The sequence below is a fragment of the Anabrus simplex genome, chromosome 3, assembly GCF_040414725.1.
Source record: "Anabrus simplex isolate iqAnaSimp1 chromosome 3, ASM4041472v1, whole genome shotgun sequence".
Lineage (NCBI taxonomy): Eukaryota > Metazoa > Arthropoda > Insecta > Orthoptera > Tettigoniidae > Anabrus > Anabrus simplex.
The window spans coordinates 411,450,576-411,473,767 of NC_090267.1; the positions used below are offsets into that span (position 1 = coordinate 411,450,576).

At 38.4% G+C, this 23,192-nt stretch overlaps 1 protein-coding gene across 4 annotated transcripts in view; it reads left to right on the forward strand.

Moving 5' to 3' along the window:
* Acat1 (Acetyl-CoA acetyltransferase 1) overlaps nt 1–23,192 on the forward strand; it is a 226,245-nt gene that overhangs the window by 38,176 nt on the left and 164,877 nt on the right. For all 4 annotated transcript variants that reach the window (XM_067143401.2, XM_067143398.2, XM_067143399.2 and 1 more), the window contains exons 4-6: nt 7,348–7,541; nt 15,594–15,798; nt 18,497–18,582. In XM_067143401.2, the coding sequence (XP_066999502.1) occupies nt 7,348–7,541; nt 15,594–15,798; nt 18,497–18,582 (485 nt within the window). The remainder of the gene's footprint in view (nt 1–7,347; nt 7,542–15,593; nt 15,799–18,496; nt 18,583–23,192) is intronic.

A 23,192-nucleotide genomic window follows, 5' to 3' on the forward strand; every position in this document is an offset into this window, starting at 1 on the left:
GTAGTTGGCAGTGGTGTTCATTACTGTAAGTTATAATGTTAAAATTTGAATAAAGGTTTCACGCATTCAATACAAGATATATGTAGATGTATATTTTGTATTGAATAGGTGGAACCTTTATTCAAATTTTAACATTGTAATCACAATTCCATGCAGAACAAAATGAAGTTTTTAACCCTTAATCATTACTGTAAGGCCGCGAATGCAAAGCGACCCTTTATTTTTCCCATGAGATTCGGAGAAAAAAACGTTGTGTTGGATTCGGAGAAATACGGAATCACTCCAGAGGCTTCTGTGGCAAATATTTGTTTTCTTCTTCAAACGGCATCAGCTAACTAACCGTAAATGTATCATGAAAACATTTCAAGCGCATGTAGAGAAATTATAACCTCCTTCCTAAAAATTTACATGGGAATAGCCTCTCCGAAATTTAACTAGACGCGAGAAAATATAAACTATCCTCTGAAATCAGTGATGTGCTCTGCCATATCTTGAGGTTCATCATATTCTTACATAATTTCAATATACAACATTAAAATTAAGAGATAGTTTACTTCAGCCTTTCTTTTTAATGAGTTAACAACTGCTATTGGCCACATTATTTACGCATTTATTACGAAAAAGTGTTATCCTTTTTCATTTTGAATTTTCTTCAGAGAACAGCAGTAGACGGTTATTACTAATTGACTCCAACATTGCCTTCGAATGTGTACGAGAGAGCTCGCAAATGCACATAGTGAGAAAAATACACCGTATCAAAGATGATCCATCGCATTTTGTGTCAAACGTTTGAGTTTTCTTATTCAAACAATGTCACCTATCCTAACTTAACCACACTATACGTACTTCGAGCACTAGTAGAGAAACGATAACCTTCTCGCTATAAATTTACATGATAATAGCCTTCCCGTAATTTAACCAGACGTGAGAAAATATAAACTAACCTCTGAAATCAATGATGCACTCTGCCATATCTTGAGGTGTATCCCATTCTTACTTAATTGAAGTATTTAGCATTAAAATTAAGAGATTGTTTATTCAGTTTGATTTTAACGAGTTAACAACTGTTATTGGACACGTTATTAACGCTTTTATTATGCAAAAATGTTCTTTTTCATTTTGAATTTTCCCTCTTTGGGTGGGGGATGCATGTGAAGAATACACCCACAGTATCCCCTGCCTGTCGTAAGAGAAGATTAAAAGGGGGCGACTAAGGGATAATCGAATTAGAACCATGAGCCTACTTGTAATTAGTATCACCATGCGGAGAACACCGTGGGTCGCCTTTACTTGCGCGTAGTACCACTATGTTAGGTACGTAATAGGTTTGTGATTAGTAGCGACATTGTGTGAATTTGGGTGGGTTTTATAGTACCTGTGATTAGTACCACTATGAGTGACACCATGGGTGAGGATACCATGGTCTGCCTTGCCTATGATTACTACCCACTATGTGAGGAACACCACGGGATAGTACGAGTCTCTGTGGTTAGTACACCTATGTGAGGAACACCATAGGTTTTGCGTTGCCAGTAAATGGCGCCGCAATGTGAGAAACACCATAGGTCTGTGTTACATGTGCATATTACATAACCTGTGAGTAGTACCGTAATGTGTGGAATACCGCAAGTCTACGCTACTTTTGATTAGTACCACAACATGACAAATACCATGGTTCTACTTTCCTAGCGATAAGTACCATCATGAGGGGCCGATGACCTGGATTTTGGACCCCTTTAGACTACAAGCTCCATTCAGGATTGTTCTTTAGAAGCAGTCGTTTGGTCAGTAATACTATTGTTTAACGCTAGTTTCTGGGAATGTGGGGCATTGCGGGTCAGATCTACTGATTGTAAAAATTCATATCCATTCATTCATTCTTCATCATCGCATTTTGAATTCTGGTCAGTGGATGGTTTTTGACTTTTAAATTGTCATTACATTTCGTCTTGTCTTGTATCGTAAAGGGCTGATGACCTAGATGTTAGGCCCCTTTAAACAACAAGCATCATCATCATCATCATTTCAAATTTTCTTTACGGAGCAGCAGTCGACGGGTATTATTAATTGACTCCGACATTGGCTTCGAATGTCTGTGAGAGAGCTCGCTAGTGAACATAGCAAGGAAACTATACCGAAAGTGATCGATCACACGCAACGTAATTACTGGGGTGCATAAATATTGGTAACGAAAAAAATTGCTCGCGTTTAATTATTTGTAATAACGGATGCGTCAGTGATAGGGCTCTCACTGTAACTGAAGGATAATACACAGTTTAATATAGGAATTTTGAAGGGGCAGACAAAAGTTGTTGTTATAACGGGGTTCTCGTTATATGCCGTACTCGCTATAGTGAGCTTCTATTGTATTTGAGATATGGTAACAAAAATGCATCATCATTGCTATAAAATATATTTGCCATGAAAATTAATAAATATGCCTACTTATGTGACATTTCATTATTTCATTAATCTGAACTTGCAAGAGGCTCGATTCCCTGTAGATCGGACGATTTGCTGTCACTAGCATCACTAAAAATCTTCTCCTAAATTGATAACCATTTTTTCAGCTACAGTATCTGTGAAACTTTCCTGGTCCCACATTGTTTTCTCTTTGCGTACCACATGCTGGATATAGGAATGCCATTGATCAGCTGTCACCTCACGAAATGCTATGTCAAGATGTTTACGCATGTCACAAAGTTTGAAAGTGGTGTTAAGGCTGGCAACATAATGTTTGATCTGGCTCCACACCATCTCTCTTGGGTTTCATTCACAGTGATACGGGGGCAGCCTGTGTACAGTGTGGCCCTTTTGTTCGGTTAAGTCCTGTATTACATATTTATTGAATCAAAGGCTTGTGAGAGTTCACCAATTCCAGCAATTCGGTTTTAACAAGTCCTACATCGCATGTTAACTTTTTACTTCTGAGCCATAAAATTGCTTCAGCTTTCTTCCAGGATTTGTTTGGGATATGTTCTAACTTCACACTGTGATAAAGAGCGTTGTCTAACACGATAGCACTACCAGGCATCAGCTTTGGTAATATTCTTTCAAACCATAATTTAAGTATGCCACCAGTCATTTCATCATAATAGTCTCCGCTTTTTTTTAAAGACTTGAACTCAAGATCACCACTCTCCACAAATTTGTCATCACTTCCCATGTGTAACACTATCAGTCCGCTTACCCCTCCCTGTTGGATTTTTTAGCCCTGTGCTTAAACCCAAAAGATATGCCTGTTTTCTTCAATTTATGGTAGTGACTCGCCATGCCTGTGATGTTGTATGCCCTTTGTTAATCCACATTTTGTCTAAATAGTATAATTTCTGCCCCTATTGTCTAAATTCTCTTATCTTTTGGAGATAAAGTCTACGCCACAATATATCATCATCTCTGTCAACTATGATGCTTTTTTAATATCTACTGATGAACTGAGAACTATTTCTTTCAGTAGCAATATCATCTCTGTCCACTACGATGCCTTTTCGATTTCAGCTGATGAACTCGAAACCTGTTTCTTTTAGTAGCGTGTGAATGGAAGATTTTTTAAATCTGGGAGTTCAGAATCAGAATTTACAGCCAATAAGACTGTTAGTCGTAGGGGGTTCATTGTTTTTTAAAAAATATGTGACCGAGCTCGATAGCTGTAGTCGCTTAAGTGCGGCCATTATCCAGTATTCGGGAGATAGTAGGTTCGAACCCCACTGTCGGCAGCCCTGAAAATGGTTTTCCGTGGTTTCCCATTTTTACACCAGGCAAATGCTGGGGCTGTACCTTCATTAAGGCCACGGCCGCTTCCTTCCCCCTCCTAGCCCTTCCCTGTCCCATCGTCGCCATAAGACCTATCTGTGTCGGTGCGACGGAAAGCAACTAGGAAAAAAAAAAAGTGCACTTTCCTCCGGATATCAGAACAAATAAATTCATCACACTCCACAACCAAAACACTTCTAACACGTGGCCTCTTTGTACCTAGTGTGGTAACACGGCTGGTAGTAGAAAATTCTTTCCATGCACTGTAAACACTCAAAACAGACACACTGGTGAACTCGGATGATAATTTTATGATATTGTCAATTGAACTGTCGAGATATGTTTCCATAAACTTATTAAATACGTTTAAGACAATAATCTTCTATCCACTTCTTGGAGGTTTACCTTGTTTATGATTTACAACACCAGCCATTGAAGTGCGATTGAAACAAACTGACTCAAGGTCGTGCGTTGACTTTCCTCGCGGCTGACAGCTACCAATATGAAATAAATAGGGATTTCCGCAAGCAGATATCGGATATTTAAGTTATTGACCAGAAGCTTAGAATATAATATCAATTTTGGTCGATAAAACACTTTCTCATTCGATACTTTAAATTTCAAACTTTCAGAAACAACTTGTATTTTTAAATTTAGAAATGGACTATTTACTGGGCAGATGAAAAAGGAAAGAAGTCTGAAGCAGTCGAAGTCACGTGGTTTTGTGTACGCTTACTTTATTTTCTAGTTGGAAAGAGTTTATCATCATTTACACCATTGCTTTCACTCGACAAATCACTAAATTCATCTCATATTTGCATAAATAATCATCATTGCCACACTCTGTGTTCCTGTCTCAAACTGTATTCTTGCTGTGGTCATTCTGTCACTGATCTTCTTCACCTCCTCTACATATTCCAGAACTCTGTTTACTGCATCCTGTCCTCCACTGTAAAACAGCCTGTACCCCTCCTTCAGTTTTCTTTCTCCTCTTCCTCTCCATTTTGTTTCACAAAGACCAAAGATGGCTATGTCCTTCTCTTTCATGAACTCTATCAGCTCTTCAGTCTTGTCTGTAAGGGTTAAGATGCTGACTGTCCTGATTCGGATATATTTTGACACTGGTCTCCCGTTTCACATGAATCACCCACGACTTGAAGAACTGTGCGTTGCCTGCAGCACTGCGCCATATTTGCACTCATTTTTAGACTGTTATTATAATGGGTTCATCACTCCCAAAGGCATTTTAGAGCTGTTGCGAGCAGGTGATGAGACTGCTCCCAACATGGAGTACAGACGCCTTCTGCAACAGCCAAACTGGGGACAAACACTGCTTGATGGGTTTCAGTATACTTTCCTACACTGACGGGACCATCACTCCACCTAAACGAACTCATCCACCCGAAGCCGTTAGTCCTCTTAGGGGGTCGAGTTATTTCTCGCCGCCCGACACTCGGCACAGAGTTGCTGGCTGTATGGTCTACTCTATTATTGTAGCAGACTGGACCAGCCAGAAATGTACAGATATTGGGACTAAAAGCTGTGTACTCAACCTACACAACAGCTAACTTAACTCTTTATGATAGATTTTACTTGCAACAAAATTGCTCCTGCAGTTCACAATGTCACTTTTACTACTCAAACTATTACTCTCCCACAAAATTACTATTCAATCTAGGGTTATACCAATGACTAATTCTTGGCTTCGGCAATCACTTCCTGTTTGTTTAGCTTTTTCAGAGTGTGAATTTTAATTTTTGGCATTCATTTCTGAAAAATTCTTCTCACACAATTCCATAACATCCACCATTTGAGGGACCACTGTTCAGAACTAATCAAGGTAAGGGAATTGAAGGAAAATCTTGTGAGAGCCTCACCAAGGCTCTAGAACTCTACTTTTAACAAAGGTTCTGCATCCAGGATAATCTCACTTCATTTCCCTTCTTTTTTGCCTTCTATGAACGGTAGTACGAGGCCATATCTGTCATTTTGGAAGATGTGACTGAGTAGATTGATTTCCTGCATTTTGCACGTGATTTCTTGGCTTGACGGAGTATGGCTCGCCAGGTGCAGGTCTTTTGTATTTGACTCCCGTAGGCGACCTGCGCGTCGTGATGAGGATGAAATGATGATGAAGACAACACATACACCCAGCCCCCGTGCCATTGGAATTAACCAATTAAGGTTAAAATTCCCGACCCGGCCGGGAGAGACAGTAATAGTGTTATATGGACTGAATGTCTTTCCACACTTTTTTTGATTGAACACAACCTTCTCTTATCTGCAGAAGTCCATGCTACTATAGACAAACCACCTTTGAAGGTTGGCATCTCTGCTGTTGCATGTAACATCTCTCTAATTGTGTCGCTGCATCATGAATTGTGTCTGATTTTCTTATGTTAATGTATTCCCAAAGATGAGAATTGGGATCATTTGTATACTTTATTATGTTTCAAATATTAGTTTTCATTATGTCAGTTATTACATTGCCGGGTTGTGTGGCTCGGACGGTTGAGGTGCTGACCTGATCCCAACTTGGCAGGTTCGATCCTGGCTCAGTCTGGTGGTATTTGAAGCTGCTCAGATACGTCAGCCTCGTGTCGGTACATTTACTGGCACGTAAAAGAACTCCTGTGGGACTAAATTCTGGTACGTCGGCGTCTAAACCGTAAAAGTAGTTAGTGGGATGTAAAGCAAATAACATTAGTTATTACATCCTTTATGGAGTACTTTTGTCCATATTCAGTAATAATATCTAATTATCTTTTTTCTTTCCAGGCAAATTGGCTGTGCAGTTAGGGCCGCACATCTGTGAATTTGCATCCGGGAGATAGTGGGTTCGATCCCCACTGTTGGCAGCTCTGAAGATGGTTTTCCGTGGTTTCCCATTTTTACACCAAGCAAATGCTGGGGTTGCTCCTTAATTAAGGCCTTGGCTGCTTCCTTCCCACTTCTAGTCCTTTCCTACCCCATCGTCGCCATAAGACCTATCTGTGTTGGTGCGACGTAAAGCAAATTTAAAGAAAACTTTTTTCTTAATGTCCACCCTAGCACTGATAATTAATACAAACTTTTAGCTGCATAGTTACAAATTTGTGTCTGGTTTAACAGAGTACTGATGTCATATTACTTGTTCCGACGAACCTCTCAGTCCTCACCATTAGCTTGCTCTCTTTTTGTCTTTTTTTTCTGTGTAGTGGTCAGCTTTTGACTTGCATTTACTGAAAATACAAAATTTTCTACAAGTACTCAGAATGAAATGAAATGAAATGTCGTATGGCTTTTGGTGCCGGGATATCCCAGGATGGGTTCGGCTCGCCAGGTGCAGGTCTTTCTATTTGACGCCCGTAGGCGACCTGCGCGTCGTGATGAGGCTGAAATGATGATGAAGACAGCACATACACCCAGCCCCCGTGCCACTGTAATTAACCAATTAAGGTTAAAATCCCCGACCCGGCCGGGAAAGTACTCAGAATCAGACTGGTCTATGAATGGATCATATGCGCTTTGTACGAGCTGTTACTGTGTGCTTTGTTTGTTTATGATGTATCCTTTTTTGATTTTGTTATATATAAGGCTTGTATTTTGTTTCAGGACTTCCCAAATCTACTGTTTGCACCACTGTTAACAAAGTCTGTGCATCAGGCATGAAGGCAATCATGTTGGCATCTCAGGGTTTAATGTGTGGTCACCAGGATGTCATGGTAGCTGGGGGAATGGAGTCAATGTCAAATGTTCCCTTCTATATGAAGCGTGGTGAAACAAGCTATGGAGGAGTTAATTTATTGGTATGATTCTCTTTTCTTGATAAATATTTAACATATTTAAAAACCTTGGTATGGAGTGTGCTGCTATATGGAAGTGAGACCTTGACACTCAGGGAAGCTGATAGGAAAAGGTTTATAGCCTTAGAAATATTGTGTTATCGGAGGATGTTCATAATTTCCTGGGTGGGGAAAGTGATGAATAAAAAAGTACTGTGGTGGGTTGAATTTTTGTAGACATGCTTGTGGAACCTAATTTACGAGAGAAGGGATGTGTGGATTGGGCATTTTCTAAGGCTGGAAGGAATTCTGAAGACAATTCTTGAAGGAGCTGTGGAGTGAAGGAATGCCAGAGGCAGACTGAGGTTGCAGTACCTCGACCAGGCCTTGGAGGAGACCAGTGCATCTGATGATGGATCGATGCATTTATCAATGCTAACAGAGGGCATTTTGAACATTTCATGTAGAGAAGAGATTCATGTGGTATGCTGGTACATTCTGTTCCTTTGTGTTTCCCATCATTAATGTACTAAGCAGAGTTGTAGAAAATGAGTTCTAACATGGAAATCAAGCGTTTCTGGACCCATGTCCATATAACATAGTTTTTTCTTCTATGTGTGTGGAATGTGTCCTAAAGGTGTGGCCGTACCTTATTGTTACACACTGTATTTCTTTGATGAGGAGGTACAGATTTTGAAGTTGATTATTTTGATAAATTAGTTTATAATAAATTAATGACACGAGCCTCCGTGGCTCAGGCGGCAGCGCACCGGCCTTTCATTACTGGGTTCCGTGGTTCAAATCCCGGTCACTCCATGTGAGATTTGTGCTGGACAAAGCGGAGGCGGGACAGGTTTTTCTCTGGGTACTCTGGTTTTCCCCCTGTCATATTTCATTCCAGCAACACTCTCCAATAACATTTCATTTCATCTGTCATTCATTAATCATTGCCCCAGAGGAGTGCGACAGGCTTCGGCAGCCATCACAATTTCTATCCTCGCCGCTAGATGGGGGCTTCATTCATTCCATTCCTGACCCGGTCGAATGACTGGAAACAGGCTGTGGATTTTCATTTCATTCAATAAATTAATGACAGTTCTATCCAGCTGTGTGACTAAATTGTTAGCATACTGGCCTTTGATCCAAGGGGTCAGGGTTTGGTTCCTGGTCGAATTGGAGATTTTAACGTTCATTGATTATTTCATTTTGGCTCCAGGACTGGATGTTTGTGCTGTCTTCTAGATTAAATTTCATCCTATGTAGGGACCGATCCTCACAGACACTCAGGTCACCCATTGGCATCAGGAAGACCTGCACCAGGGCGTCTCCAGAAGTCGCAGATATAATGACAATTCTTAATATTTTATATGAGGGGCCGGTGAACTAGATGTTAGGCCCCTTTAAAAAAAACAAGTATTTTATGCTGGGGTCATTTCATAAGTCATGGCCACTGCATTGTATCATCAGATAAAACAGCAGCAATATAAATTCAACTATCGGTATATGTTTGAAGGCCACTGGAAAATGCTTCTCATATGACTTTGGGTTCAGGTGCTAGAGCTAATGGGAAGTGACAATCAAAAGATAAAGTAAATAAAAATTATCGTTTTGTAATGCACACTAATCTTGCACATCTGCAATTCCTATTATACAATTCAGAACACTGTCAACATGGAAATACTTGTATGTGTGGATAATTCCTGCATAGACCAATGCCAGTCTTCTGTTAAGAACATTTTGATACAGCAACCAACACCTCTGTGTGAGCAGGCATGGAACGTCCACTCTGTGATAATTACATGTCCATGTTTGAAGGCCTCAACAATTTGATATGGCATGGTGCTGTCATTCAACACTACTCTTCACTCTGCATAACACAACGTGCATTTCTGCCATGGAGAACTGCATTTTGCACGTATGACCATTGTTCAACTTTACTTGCATCCATCTTGGAGCATGGCTGGTGCAAAACCAACTTTTTCATGCATTATTGACTAGCCACCAATGCACACCAACACAGTCTGTCAGTGGTATTCATTTGAGTGTGATCCGGGTTTTCAAACATAATATACTGGACTTGACATGTTTCCTCAAGTTTGGAAGATGTAACACAGTTGCCATGACGTACAAAACGACCTCCATATAATACTTTCAGATTGAAAAAATGATACCGTGTATTATCTTGAAATGGTCATCTCCCTTGTCCAACTGCTCCAGGATCAAACTGTTAATCAAACATGAGGCTGAGGCGTATCATTGCAAAGTGTATTATGTCCACTGAACAAAATTTTACAAGTGAAACAAAAAATTGTTTATAGCCAAACCAGCCAAGTAATCTCAAAGCAATAAAAGTGTAGTTGTCCTGTATTATGCATGCACCCAGAAACCATGACAAAGAAATCATTGGGTTTTGTGAAAAAATATCTGATCCATGCAGTATAGGTTTCTTTGTATCATATTATAAATATAGGCTACCATAACAATAGGGTCAACACTCCCAAAGGCAAAGGCTGGATACAGATATAGGCAAAAGGATGCTACAGGCAAATCCATTTTACCAGAATGTATGTAATCTAGTGTGGGAGGTACCAAAGAACTGATGTACAAGATGCGCTATAGTAGAAGTTCATTATAGTGAGAATTCATATCTGCAAAAATTTTATTCACTATAATAGATTGTTGTTATATACAATTTTTCATAAAATTCAGGAAAAAACCCATGCACATGAAAATTGGTATGAAATGGCAATCAGTTCGTTCAAAACTTGCGTCTTTGCAGATGATATCCACACTATGGCTTACTCGTTTGTTACTTTTTGAAAACCAGTACTACGTGAAAGTGTACTGTATGTTTAATTTCATTCTGAAAAAATTATATCACTCCAGAGGCCTCTGTGGCAAATGTTCCAGTTTTCTTCTTCAAACAGCGTCACCTAACCTAACCGTATATGTATCATGAAAAAATATTTCAAGCGCACATAGAGAAATGATAACCCCCTCGCTACAAAATTACATTGGACAGCCTTTCCAAAATTTAACTAGATGCAAGAAAATACAAATTATGGCCAACCAGTAATGTACTCTGCCATATCTTGAGGTGCATCACATTCTTACTTAATTTCAATATATAAAATTAAAAATTAATAGGCGTAGGGATGTGGTGACCCCATCGCCCAGTGGGCAACCACTGCAGTCAGCCTCCCGAGTATTGGTGGGTAAACCATAGATCTAGCTGATATGAGGAAATGCTTGTCAGGCACTGACCATCTAATGCAAAACCAAACACTTGCGTGAAGATCCACGATAGGCCCAGCAAGTCAGTGGTTAGCGTCATTTTATCGCTTTCAAACGTAGAAAGAGCCTCGGATCGAAGTTATTACCTAATGTGACACAGTCTTTGAGCAGATCTATCAGGTATGATGGCCAACATGGTTCCAGTCATAGACAGATTTGCAAGAAGAGAAAAGTACAAATTGGAACCATAAATATATTGACCCTAACTGGTAAGACCGAAGAACTCATAGATATGATGCAAAGGAGAAACATATCTATATTGGGTCTGAGTGAAACAAAATGGAGAAGGACAGGTAGGAAGGTTCTTAGACGTGGCTACAAATTATATTGGTGTGGATTGGAACAGGAGGCCATAAATGGTGTGGGATTTTTACTGACAAAAGATATGGATGCTGTGTCAGAAGTTTCCTGCAACAACGACAGGATCATAATATTATCTATACAATTAAATGGATGAAAACCATAATGGTATATGTGGCATTAAAAAAAAAAAATGAGTGCAGGATATAACTCCAGGAGGATGTATCCTTTCACCAGCAAGGAGATACAAGTGATAGCGGTAATATTCTGCACTCCTAGTGATAGGTGGTATAACTATAAATCATATGCTTTATATGAGTGTTAAGATGTTTAAATGCCTTTTTATCATTATTGGAGACCTAAATGCACAATTTAGAGCAAGGAGATAAGGCTGTGAGGATATCATTGTACCACATGGGTTTGTAAACAGAAATGCAGAAGGTGAACAACTGATTGATCTTTGTAGAAGAAATGGCATGATCATCAAGAACACCTTCTTCAAAATAACAAGATATATCTGGAATGGCAAACATAAATCTCTGAACAATTATGCCATCACAAAGGTGGGGGGAAATGGTTGACTGATGTCAAGGTCATTCTCAGCGAAAGTATGGACAGCGACCATAGATTGCTGGTCATGGACTTGAACCATATGACAAATGAAATTCAGAAGAAAACAAAGAAGAAACAAAAAAAAGACATGGAAATTAGATAAAGCTCAGTTCCAGGAAGAATATCAGAATAGAATACAACAAAACCTACCATGGGGAGAAACAACAACAACAGTAGATGAAGAGTAGAACATTTTTAAAGATACATTTGTGGGAGAAGCTAAAGAAGAACAGGATCGACCAAGAAGGAAAAAGACACACCTTGGTGGAAGGACAAGGTGAAAACAGCCATTAAAGCAAGAAACCAAACAATAAAAGATGCTAGATAAAGAAACTTTTATCAAAGACCAAGTAAGCCAAGAAGTTAGTAGTGGTTATATTCCTTAACAGAGTATGGCAGGAAAACACTATCCCAGAAGACTGGAAGAAGGGTATAATCATAACTCTTTTCAAGAAGGGGAGTAGATGGAAATGCATCAACATCCTTAGAATCACTCTGCTCTCTCATGGTCTGAAACTTCTGGAAAAAATCATAGAGAGTAGATTAAGAGAAATTGTAGAATATTTATTGGAGGAGGAACAATATGCTTTTAGGCCTGGAAGAACAACTACAGACCTTATCTTTGCTGTCAGGATGTTAATAGAACACCGGGAAAAACGGAAAGCAGTTTTTGTACTATTCCTAGACATCGAAAAGGCTTATGATAGCGTACCAAGGGAGCGTATCTGGAAATGCCTAAAAGAGCTGGGAGTTTGTGACATTCTTATTGCAAAAGTGAAGATGCGGTATGGAAAAACCAGTAGTTGTGTACAAGTGGGTTGCGGGCTGTCCAAATGGTTTGAAACAAAGAGAGGAGTACAGCAAGGCAGTGCTTTTGTCACCCCTCTTATTTATCACTTTGATGGATGCCATAATAAAGGCTCTAAAAAGGAAGGAGCAGCGGGTCTTGCAAGTTTTCATCTTTGCAGACCACATGGTGATCTGGGGTGAAACCAGAAATGATGCAAAGAAAAAGCTGCAGAAATAGTCAAGAGTTTAAGAAGTATGATTTTAATATCAACAAGGCTAAGATGGTGGTGATGAAGTTGCAGAGGGGAGATGACAAACCGGTAATCAGAATAAATGATACCAAACTGGACAGTTTTCCAACGTTTAATTACTTGGGCAGTATAGTATCAAAAGACAACCTTGCCAAGTATGAGGTGGACAGTCAAATTAGCAAGGCACCTCGATTTTACCACCACATAAGACAACTGCTGTGGGATAAACACGTAACCATTAAAAGCAAAGGTGACATTATATAAATAATATTGTATACCCATCCTAACGTATAGCTTGGAAACTACCACGTTAATGAGACAACTCAAAACTCCAGGCTGCAGAAATGGAGTTCCTATGCGCCAACCAGGAAGGACAAGTTCAGGAATGAGAAAATCTGAGAAGAGGTGGGAATAGGAAAGTCCCTACTACAGAGGATTCAGAAAGCAAGACTAAAGTGGTTTGGCCATGTAAGAATGATGAGTGCAAGCAGGACAGCAAGAAGAGAATATGAAAGGGGAGTAAAAGGAAAAAGACCAATGGGCAGACCCAGTGGAAAATGGACAGATCTGGTGAAGAAAGATGTCGAGGAGAGAGGACAAGATGGAGGGGGCTCGTACACCACACCCGGGCAACTGGAGATTTTCAATGATGATGATGATGATGATGATGATGAACATAAAAATTAAGTGATAATTTACTTCAGCCTTTCTTTCTAACGAGTTAACAACTGCTGTCGGCCATGTTATTTAGGCTTTATTACGAATACGTGTTATCCTCCTTCATTTTAAATTTTCTTTTTAGAGAACAGTCAACGGGTAATACTAATTGACTCAGACATCATCGTCAAATGTCGACGAGAGTGCTCGAAGTGTTCATAGCGAAAAAAACGAAACTGTACCGAAGATGATCGATCATATTTTTTGGCAAATGTTTGTTTTCTTATTCAAACAGTGTCGCCTAACCTAACTTAACCGTACTATATGTATCATGAAAACATATTCCAAGTGCCAGTAGAGAAATCATAACATTCTTGCTATAAGTTTTCATGGGTAATAGTCTCTCCGAAATTTAACCAGACTTGAGAAAATATGAACTAATCTCTGAAATCAGTGATGCGCTCTGCCATATCTTGAGGTGTATTGCATTCTTTCTTAACTAAAATTAAGCAATCGTTTACTTAGCCTTTATTTCTAACGAGTTAACAACTGCTATCGACCAAGTTATTTTCGTATTTGTTACTGAAACATGTTCTTCTCTTTCATTTCTAATTTTCTTTAGAAACAACAGTTGACGATTATTATTAATCAACTCCGATTGACTCCAACATCGCCTTCGAATGTCAACGAGAGAGCTCGCAAGTGAACATAGCGAGAAAACTATTCCGAAGGTCGCATTTTGTGGCAAACGCGGACAGTAAGCATCACTCACACAAGGAGCCCAAAACTGGAAATCTTACGATTACAAATAACCAATAAGAACACTGAATTCCTCTAGTTTTACATATTCACCAATGGGAAAGGTCGTTATTCCGACCAATCGCAACTCATCCAATTTCTGCAGGGAAGTTTGAGAGAGTTCGATTGCTAAACATGTAGCGATTTAGTTATTAAAATGACACGTGCCAGTACAGGCTGGCACAAAAGTTTAGTACTCCACACATTTCATCATATTACAAAATACACAATATTACAAATCCCTGCAAATCAACAGATCAAAACCTCTTCATAATTAAAACTTCTTTATGATTACCAGTTCATAATGTCTTTTTCTCCACATTTCCAAATTTCGATAGTTAAAAAATATATAAGGTTTTATCTTGAGGCTTCCTTAAATTGCATAAAAAACCCATAATACAATAATATTCAAAACAAATTCTAATTAACATTTTTTCATTCACCTAAATGATTCGCACATGATTTTCTGCTAGTTACATTAAAAATTCCTGCAGAGACCAGAGTCCATATTTCTTCATTTTCTGCAATAAGGAAAATATACTAATTTTGTAAGCACCAAAATAAAATTCTGCTGTCCTTTCTTGATGATGCACAGGTCACGAAAGAGCACATGAAAATCTACATAAAGCTGCATCAAACATTTGTTTTTCTCAGTTCCTGCTCATTCAGTTCCAGCCACCTATGTTTGGGCTTTTCTTGGGTTCTTCCTATGGCTCCTTTCCAGTTAACTTTCATATTTTTGTGGATTTTGGAATTCTCCCTTCCTTCATTCTTTAAATTTAGGTATAAGTTATTTGATTGCTCAAGGAATTATTCTTTGGTAATGATATTTTATATTGTTTTTGTTTTTAATGAAAGCTTGTATGATAATGGAAGTTTTTTGAAATATTTTTATTGATTTGAAATTATAAAATCTTTGTTGAGGTAATGGGGAAAATGTTCCTGAGAAACAACTTATTACACACAGACTGTATATTAAATTTTTTTTTTTGACCGAGCTCGATAGCTGCAGTCACTTAAGTGCGGCCAGTATCCAGTATTTGGGAGATAGTAGGTTCGAACCCCACTGTCGGCAGCCCTGAAAATGGTTTTCCGTGGTTTCCCATTTTCACACCAGGCAAATGCTGGGGCTGTACCTTAATTAAGGCCACGGCCGCTTCCTTCCCACTCCTAGCCCTTTCCTGTCCCATCGTCGCCATAAGACCTATCTGTGTCGGTGCGACGTAAAGCAACTAGCAAAAAAAAAAAAAAATTATGAAGACTATACTTTCCGAGGAAAAAATATTTTAGTTACGCTTGACAGTTTTAATGTAAGTTAGTGCTGGCATTTCTAAATAAGGTAGTGATCTAGATCTTTTCTTTTATATATTTTCAGGATGGAATTGTATTTGATGGGCTGACAGATGTTTATAATTGTATTCATATGGGAAACTGTGCTGAAAATACAGCAAAAAATTTGAACATATCTCGTAAGGAACAAGATGATTATGCCATTGGAAGTTACAAGAAGAGTGAAAATGCCTATAAATCTGGAGCAATAAAAAGTGAATTAGTCCCAGTTAGTGTTCCACAAAAGAAAGGTAAGTTGAAAATGTAAAATAATATCTTTCTGCAGTTATATCATTGACCTTAATCACGCTTCTATTTAGTTCCCTTCCCTCAGAGGTTGTAGAAATGTTTGTTAACTCTGTTAGAAACTTCCTTTCCTCACATTTCAAATACTCGGTACTAGTGCATTGGATTATTTTCTGCATTGAACAAATAATAATGTTGAAAACAATAGCTAAACTTATTAATGTGACTAACTTGTCCACTGTAGGTAACTTGCCTGTCTCATAAAAATTGAATACCTTAGTCGTAAACATCTTGTTCTAAATTTTCAGTTCGTGTAGAACCTGACAGCTTCTTTCCTAATCCTAGTCTTGTTTAATTATGAATACAGCAATATATGCACCACATAGCCTGCCTGGTGGCCATGATCATTAAGGTATCGAGTGTCGATGGTCTGACTCATTGTTTAGCCAGTTCGATTCCCCTTGGTGGAAAAAATTTCACCATCAGAATGGTGGCCGGCAAGGTAGGAGAGGTGGTGGTATACAATTTCAGGCCGATGACGTAGATGTTAGCCTCTTTAAAAAACGAGCAACGTGATATACAATTTAAAATCACTAGATTGCATGCCAAAAGCCTGGATTCAGTTCCAAACCTCTCTACAGTGTTTATGTGGAGTGAGGGCACATGGTGATTTGTCCATCAAATGGGATGTTAAGCCTTGAACAGATCCTTTGGTGTTATTCGACAGGAGTAGTCTATGTGCCAGCACCGGGTTTCACCCTTTCCCGTTCTACTATCATATATCACATCATTCATTTTGTCTCATTAACTCCTCTGATGAGATTGATGTCAGAAAGGGTATCTGGTCGTAAATTTTGCTATGAAGATTCATCTTATGATAAATTCGAAAGGAAATGACAGCTTCTAGATTCATCTCGCTTCATACCCGACACCATAGAGAAATAGGACTGGGTTTGGACACACGCATGTACCACATAAATATAGGTTATTAGATTCCTATCTCTCTATGTATGATTTGATTTCCAATACTCAGATACACCTAGCACAAGGACCTATATACCTGATGTTCCTTATCTTGCAAATTGCTTATGTGAAACAGCAGTTGCATTTCATAGTTGAAAGGAACAGAACGAGTTCAAATTGTAGAATTGGAATTATGGAAGGTCTTTAAAATTACATTACAAGAGATAAGCTGGTTCCAATCAGAACTAAACTGTTCAATTCCACTTGCCTGCTCCCATAACTTTGTTTAAAATAAATTAATTAAATAAATGATAATTTAGGTCTTAGTTTTAACATGCTGAGTCCTAGTCCATTCCTCATTCCTTGGCTCCAAAAACCCATACTTTTTAAGGCTATTTCACATTATTTTATTTTTGTAAACACAATTCAAGAACTAATACAATTTTCTGAATGAGTGAGAATCAAGAACGTTTTACAAGGTATAAATTGTGTGTCAACACCAATATGTATGTTTTCTACATTTCTTTGGAAAAAATACGTCAAACTATGATTAGTATAATAAGCATAATTGGAATTAGACTATCTCTACAGCATCACCAATTTCATGTTCGATACAAACAACTCTTGGTATTTGTGGCATATGTATGAATAAATACAGGTGAATAACTTGAGAACACATGAAAAACAGTTGCTTCAACTCTATTAAGATGGCATTGAGGATATGAGGATGTGATATTGTGTATCGTATCATCATTATCTGTATCCGTGGATCCTTCCCGCGGGTCAGGTAGGATTTGTGTGAACGATATGCCTTCATCTGTTCCTGTCTTTGTAAACTTGTTCTCTCAAAATCTTCCAATGCTCCTTCCTTTCTTAGTAGATCTTCATTAATTTTTTTTTTGCTAGGGGCTTTACGTCGCACCGACACAGATAGGTCTTATGGCGACGATGGGATAGGAAAGGCCTAGGAGTTGGAAGGAAGCGGCCGTGGCCTTAATTAAGGTACAGCCCCAGCATTTGCCTGGTGTGAAAATGGGAAACCACGGAAAACCATTTTCAGGGCTGCCGATAGTGGGATTCGAACCTACTATCTCCCGCATGCAAGCTCACAGCCGCGCGCCTCTACACGCACGGCCAACTCGCCCGGTCTTCATTAATTTGGTCCAACAGCCTCCTTCAGGGAGATCTAACTGGTCTCTTTCTCTAACTAGTCAACAGATGACACAAATCAACAGTATCAAAGAGAAAAGACAGTGGGCATATCTGTGGTAACTCAAATCCCAGTTATGGCTGTACATGCAATTCTGCAATGCGAGAAACGTGTTCTTGATCTGTACTCTGGCACAGGTTGCGCGAGCATTTTACTCGGGGCAAGTCAAGGTCATGCATTGGCTTCAATGTGTTAAGCATGCTGACCACTGATAGAAAGTGTACAATTTAGTATTGGATCACAGTAGGAGAGATGTGTTATGTTTTGAAGGAGTTTACCAGTGAGTTGAATGTTCTTTGTGACTTGAAGATTGGGAAGACCAGGACTCGTAATATTCCTGTGATCTTGTTCTGGTCATGTAATGCAGTAAAACTGGTATTGCTCATGGCTTGCAAACTGGAGTGAGGGTACTAGAACAACTGTCATTTTATTTAAGAAACATAGAGTATTGATGATTAATTGTTAATCAGTTCTGTATTGTGTACCATATTATTATATTAATTATCTTATTTCATTGAACCCTTATTCAGGAATGCCAGATTTATTGGTGACAGAAGACGAAGAATTCAAGAGAGTTAATTTTGATAAGTTTACAAAACTGAAGACTGTCTTTCAGGTAAATATTATATGCATTATAATTTTATATATATATACTGTATATCCTATTGTGGTCTCCAGTTCTTTTACTATTCTAGAGAATAGATGGAGAGGAATGATATACAGTAGAAGTCCGTTATAGCGAGAATTCATAACAGAAAAAATCTACTCACTATAGCGGATTATCGTTATATCTGATTTTTGTATAAAAGTCAGAAAACCCCCATACACATTAAGATTGGTATGAAATGGCAATCCACACTACAGCTTACTTGTTTGTTATTTTTCTAAATCCAATACCACATGAAAGTGTACGTTTAATTTCATTCTGAAAAAAATATAGTACCATATTTCTCCTAATCCAAGACAAACCCCACTTTTCCCTTCAAAAAATTTAAATCAGGCTCAAAAAGTGTTTTGTAAAATCATATGAATGCCTTTGTTGTACAGTTTGCATTTTTAGACTATTTTTCGATGCCGAACATTGGCTTTCGTTATGCCGTATTTTTTTTGCGGCTGCACAATTATTCATTATTTTCGTGGGTTTAATGACTATTAACTTAAAATTGGCATCATAATACCAAGGAGAACCCACTGAAAATTTGCCGGCAATACGTATTCCATGCATCTCTACAGTACAACGATCCATCAGGAAAATATTCTTGCTGTTTATAAAACTGTTACTTTTACTCAGCGTCAGATATAACTGGCTACCACTACATGCACTCTCGCTTGCTGGTTTCGGCCAACTTCAGTGGCTAGAGATGTATAGGCCTAATCGCGGACGTTGAAGGTCAACGAACAAGTTTATTGCACCACGGTGTGGCCATTCCATCCTTGTGTTTGTCATGCACATACCTCACAATTTCGTCATCGACTTTAAAGCATCCTTGTTGCGGATCACTGAATGCATTTTTTGTACAGTACGCATTTTTTAAGCTATCTTTGTCTTCAAGCTGACGCCAGATATTGGAATAGGTATTGCCGGCAAATTTGCAGCGGGTTCTCTTCGGTATTATGATGCCAATTTTAAGTTAATGGCCATTAAACCCACGAAAATAATGAATAATTACCGTATTTTCTTGCGGCTGCACAATTATTCTACATTTCTGAGTGTTTAATAACCATTAACTTAAAATTGGCATCATAATATCAACGAAAACTTGTTGAAAATTTGCCGGCAATACCTGTTCTACGTATCTTTACAATACAACTATCCATCACGAAAATATTCCTGTTGTCTATAAAACTTAATTTTACTAAGTGTGAGGTACAGTAGACACGTTATAACTCTGCCATTGAGTAGCCATGGCCTTTCTAAAAATTCGAAGGCTCACAAGTTTTGATGCCATTCTGCAGATTTGAGAAACGTTTTTGTAGAAGCTAATAGAACGTCATTCTCTCTTCACTATTTCCTGAGTTCCAGTGACGTTACACACAGGCACTGTACAACCGGTTGTCGTGGCTAGCAGTGTATAATAAAGAGGTGGTCGTTTATTGTCAACGAGTTTTGTATGCGCGTGCAGGGGTGACAAGAAACAGCGTTGTTACCGCGGTAGTTGCCAGTGGCATCCATTAAACCGAGCTCAATAGCTGCAGTCGCTTAAGTGCGGCCAGTATCCAGTATTCGGGAGATAGTAGGTTCGAACCCCACTGTCGGCAGCCCTGAAGATGGTTTTCCGTGGTTTCCCATTTTCACACCAGGCAAATGCTGGGGCTGTACCTTAATTAAGGCCACGGCCGCTTCCTTCCCACTCCTAGCCCTTTCCTGTCCCATCGTCGCCAAATGACCTATCTGTGTCGGTGGGACGTAAAGCAACCAGCTATTTTATATACTATGGTATCCATTAACTTACTGTTAGGCCGCGAATGCAAGACAACCCTTGATTTTTTCGCATGAGATTCTGAGGAAAAAAGCGTCGTCTTGTATTCGGTATCACTCCAGAGGCTTCTGTGGCAAACATTTCAGTTTTCTTCTTCAAACGGCATCACCTAACCTAACTATATATGTATCATGAAATCATATTTGAAATGCGTGTATAGAAATTATAACCTCCTCGCCAAAAATTTAAAGTGAATAGCCTTTCCGAAATTTAACTAGACGCGAGAAAATATGAACTGTCCTCTGAAATCAGTGATATACTCTGCCATATCTTGGTGTATCACATTCTTATTTAATTGCAGTATTTAACATTAAAAATTAAGAGATTGTTAATTTCAGCCTTTATTTTTAACGAGTTAACAACTGCTATTGGTCACGTTATTTACGCATTTATTACGAAAACGTGTTATCCTCTTTCATTTCTAATTTTCTTTAGTGAACCGTAGTCGAAAGGTATTACTAATTGACTCCAACATCGCCTTCGAATGTCGACGAGAGAGCCTGTAAATGCACATAGCGAGAAAACCGTACCGTTCAGAAGATGATCAATCGCATTTTTCATGTCAATCTTTTCAGTTTTCTTATTCAAACAACATCACCTATCCAACTTAACCATACCATACGTATGATGAAAACATGCTTCTAGCACCAGTAGAGAAATGATAACCTTCTCACTATAAATTTTCATGAGAATAGCCTTTCCATAATTTAACCAGACGTGAGAAAATTTAAACTGTTCTCTGAAATCAATTATGCACTCTGTCATATCTCAAGGTGTTTTCCATTCTTACTTAATTGCGGTATTTAGCATTAAAATTAAGCAATCGTTTAGTCAGCCCTCATTTTTAATGAGTTAACAACTGTTATCGGACACATTATTTACGCATTTTTTATGAAAATATGTTCTCTTTTATTTCGAATTTTCTTTACGGAACAGCAGTCAACGGGTATTACTAATTGACTCCGACATCGCCTTCGAATCACAGGGATGAGATATGTATTAGGTTCCACCTATTCAATACTAATTACGTGTTGATGTTACTAATAACTTTTATTCAACTTGGGACCGGTTTCAACACATAAAATGTCATCATCAGCCATAAAATGAATCACAAATATATAAGCAAAGACATAATAATCAAAACTATTGTGGATACATATTGAAATATGATCATTAAAAATCTTTAACCGTCCATTCACACCATGTGTTAAGATAAATCGCCATAACAGAAGAGTAACGGCATAATAATTAAATCTGGCGCAGAGACACATTGAAGTATGCATATAGTCTCTCACTAATCAAAGAATAAAAGAAGGTTCTTCAATATGTAGTCCTTGTGCATCCATTTAATACAAGACTCCGACAGGCTTCCAAAGTAAAGAGTCATTTAAAACATTCACACATGCTATGCGTCAACCAGAGCGTCGAGAACGTATCTGAATCACTTGGTATGTAATTTATACCAGATTAAAAAATTTAACACTGGTGAATATGAAATCAGTCAGTGGTAAAAGACGTTAGTCTTGTGAGAAGGAGATATAAAATGTTATATGTGGTAGGTCTGGAAGGGAGAAGACAGATGGGGGGGGGGGAAGAAAAAGATCTTGTTAGGGGAGTGGTAGCTTTAAGGTGGGTCTTGGGAACAGTGTGGTGGGGGTTTGTAGCGTGATAGGGTACTGTGCATCATGCTAAATATTGACCTCCAATTCGAAAGATTAAAATACTTAAATACTTTAATTAAAAAATCAAACAGAATGTAAGTTTTTTCTGAGATTTTGTTCATATTCGAATTGGAGTTGAAGAACTGGTCTAAGTGAATGAAGCAATTTTCTGCGATGTCAAGAATATGTCCATATTCATGAGCACCTCTATATTTTGTTGTATGTTACTGAAGCTATGCTTTGAATCTTGAATGTGCTGGCCAACTGCCGAGTATCTATTATATTTTGTAGAAATTTCTGGATGAACAATTTCTAAAAAAACTATTATTTTCTATGAAATAAGTCAGTGAAAAATACCATTGAGTTACTTAAAGAACTAGATGGCTTTGAAATGCAACCTTTCTACTCGATGCATTCTTTCGACATACCAGATATGTATCCAACCATCAATACTAAGAAACTTTTTCCTATAATTCAAAATAACCTAATTAAGTATAGCAACCTCAGTAAACTTGAGATCCAGGATTTCATGGAAATCTTGAAACTAGTGGTTAAGAATAATTTCTTCAGTTTCAATAATTGCATATACCAACAGGATGGCTTAGCTATGGGATTACCGGCTTCAGGAATTTTAGCTGAGATATATATTGACCCTTTAGATCATACAGCAATTAACAACAACAGTGACTTCGCGAACATAAAATTTTGGGCGAGATTTGTGGATGACACACTTGTTATCCTTGACGAAGGAATTAAGATGCAGCCACCACAATATTGATCCGCAGATAAAGTTCACTCTGGAATCTGAGACAAACAGAAGCATAAATTTTCTGGATCTCACGTTAAACAGACTCCCTTCATCAACAGAATACGGAATTTACAGAAAACCAACACAGACAGCCACTACTATCAAGAAAAATTATTTTCATCCCAAAGCACACAAGTATGCTACCTACAACAGTATGGTAGACAGGGCATTCAGTATACCGCTTAATACAGTAAATCTAAATAAAGAATTGAATACAATCCGCTTCATAGCCAAATATAACTGTTACGACAATACATTTATAGAGCGCATTATCAGC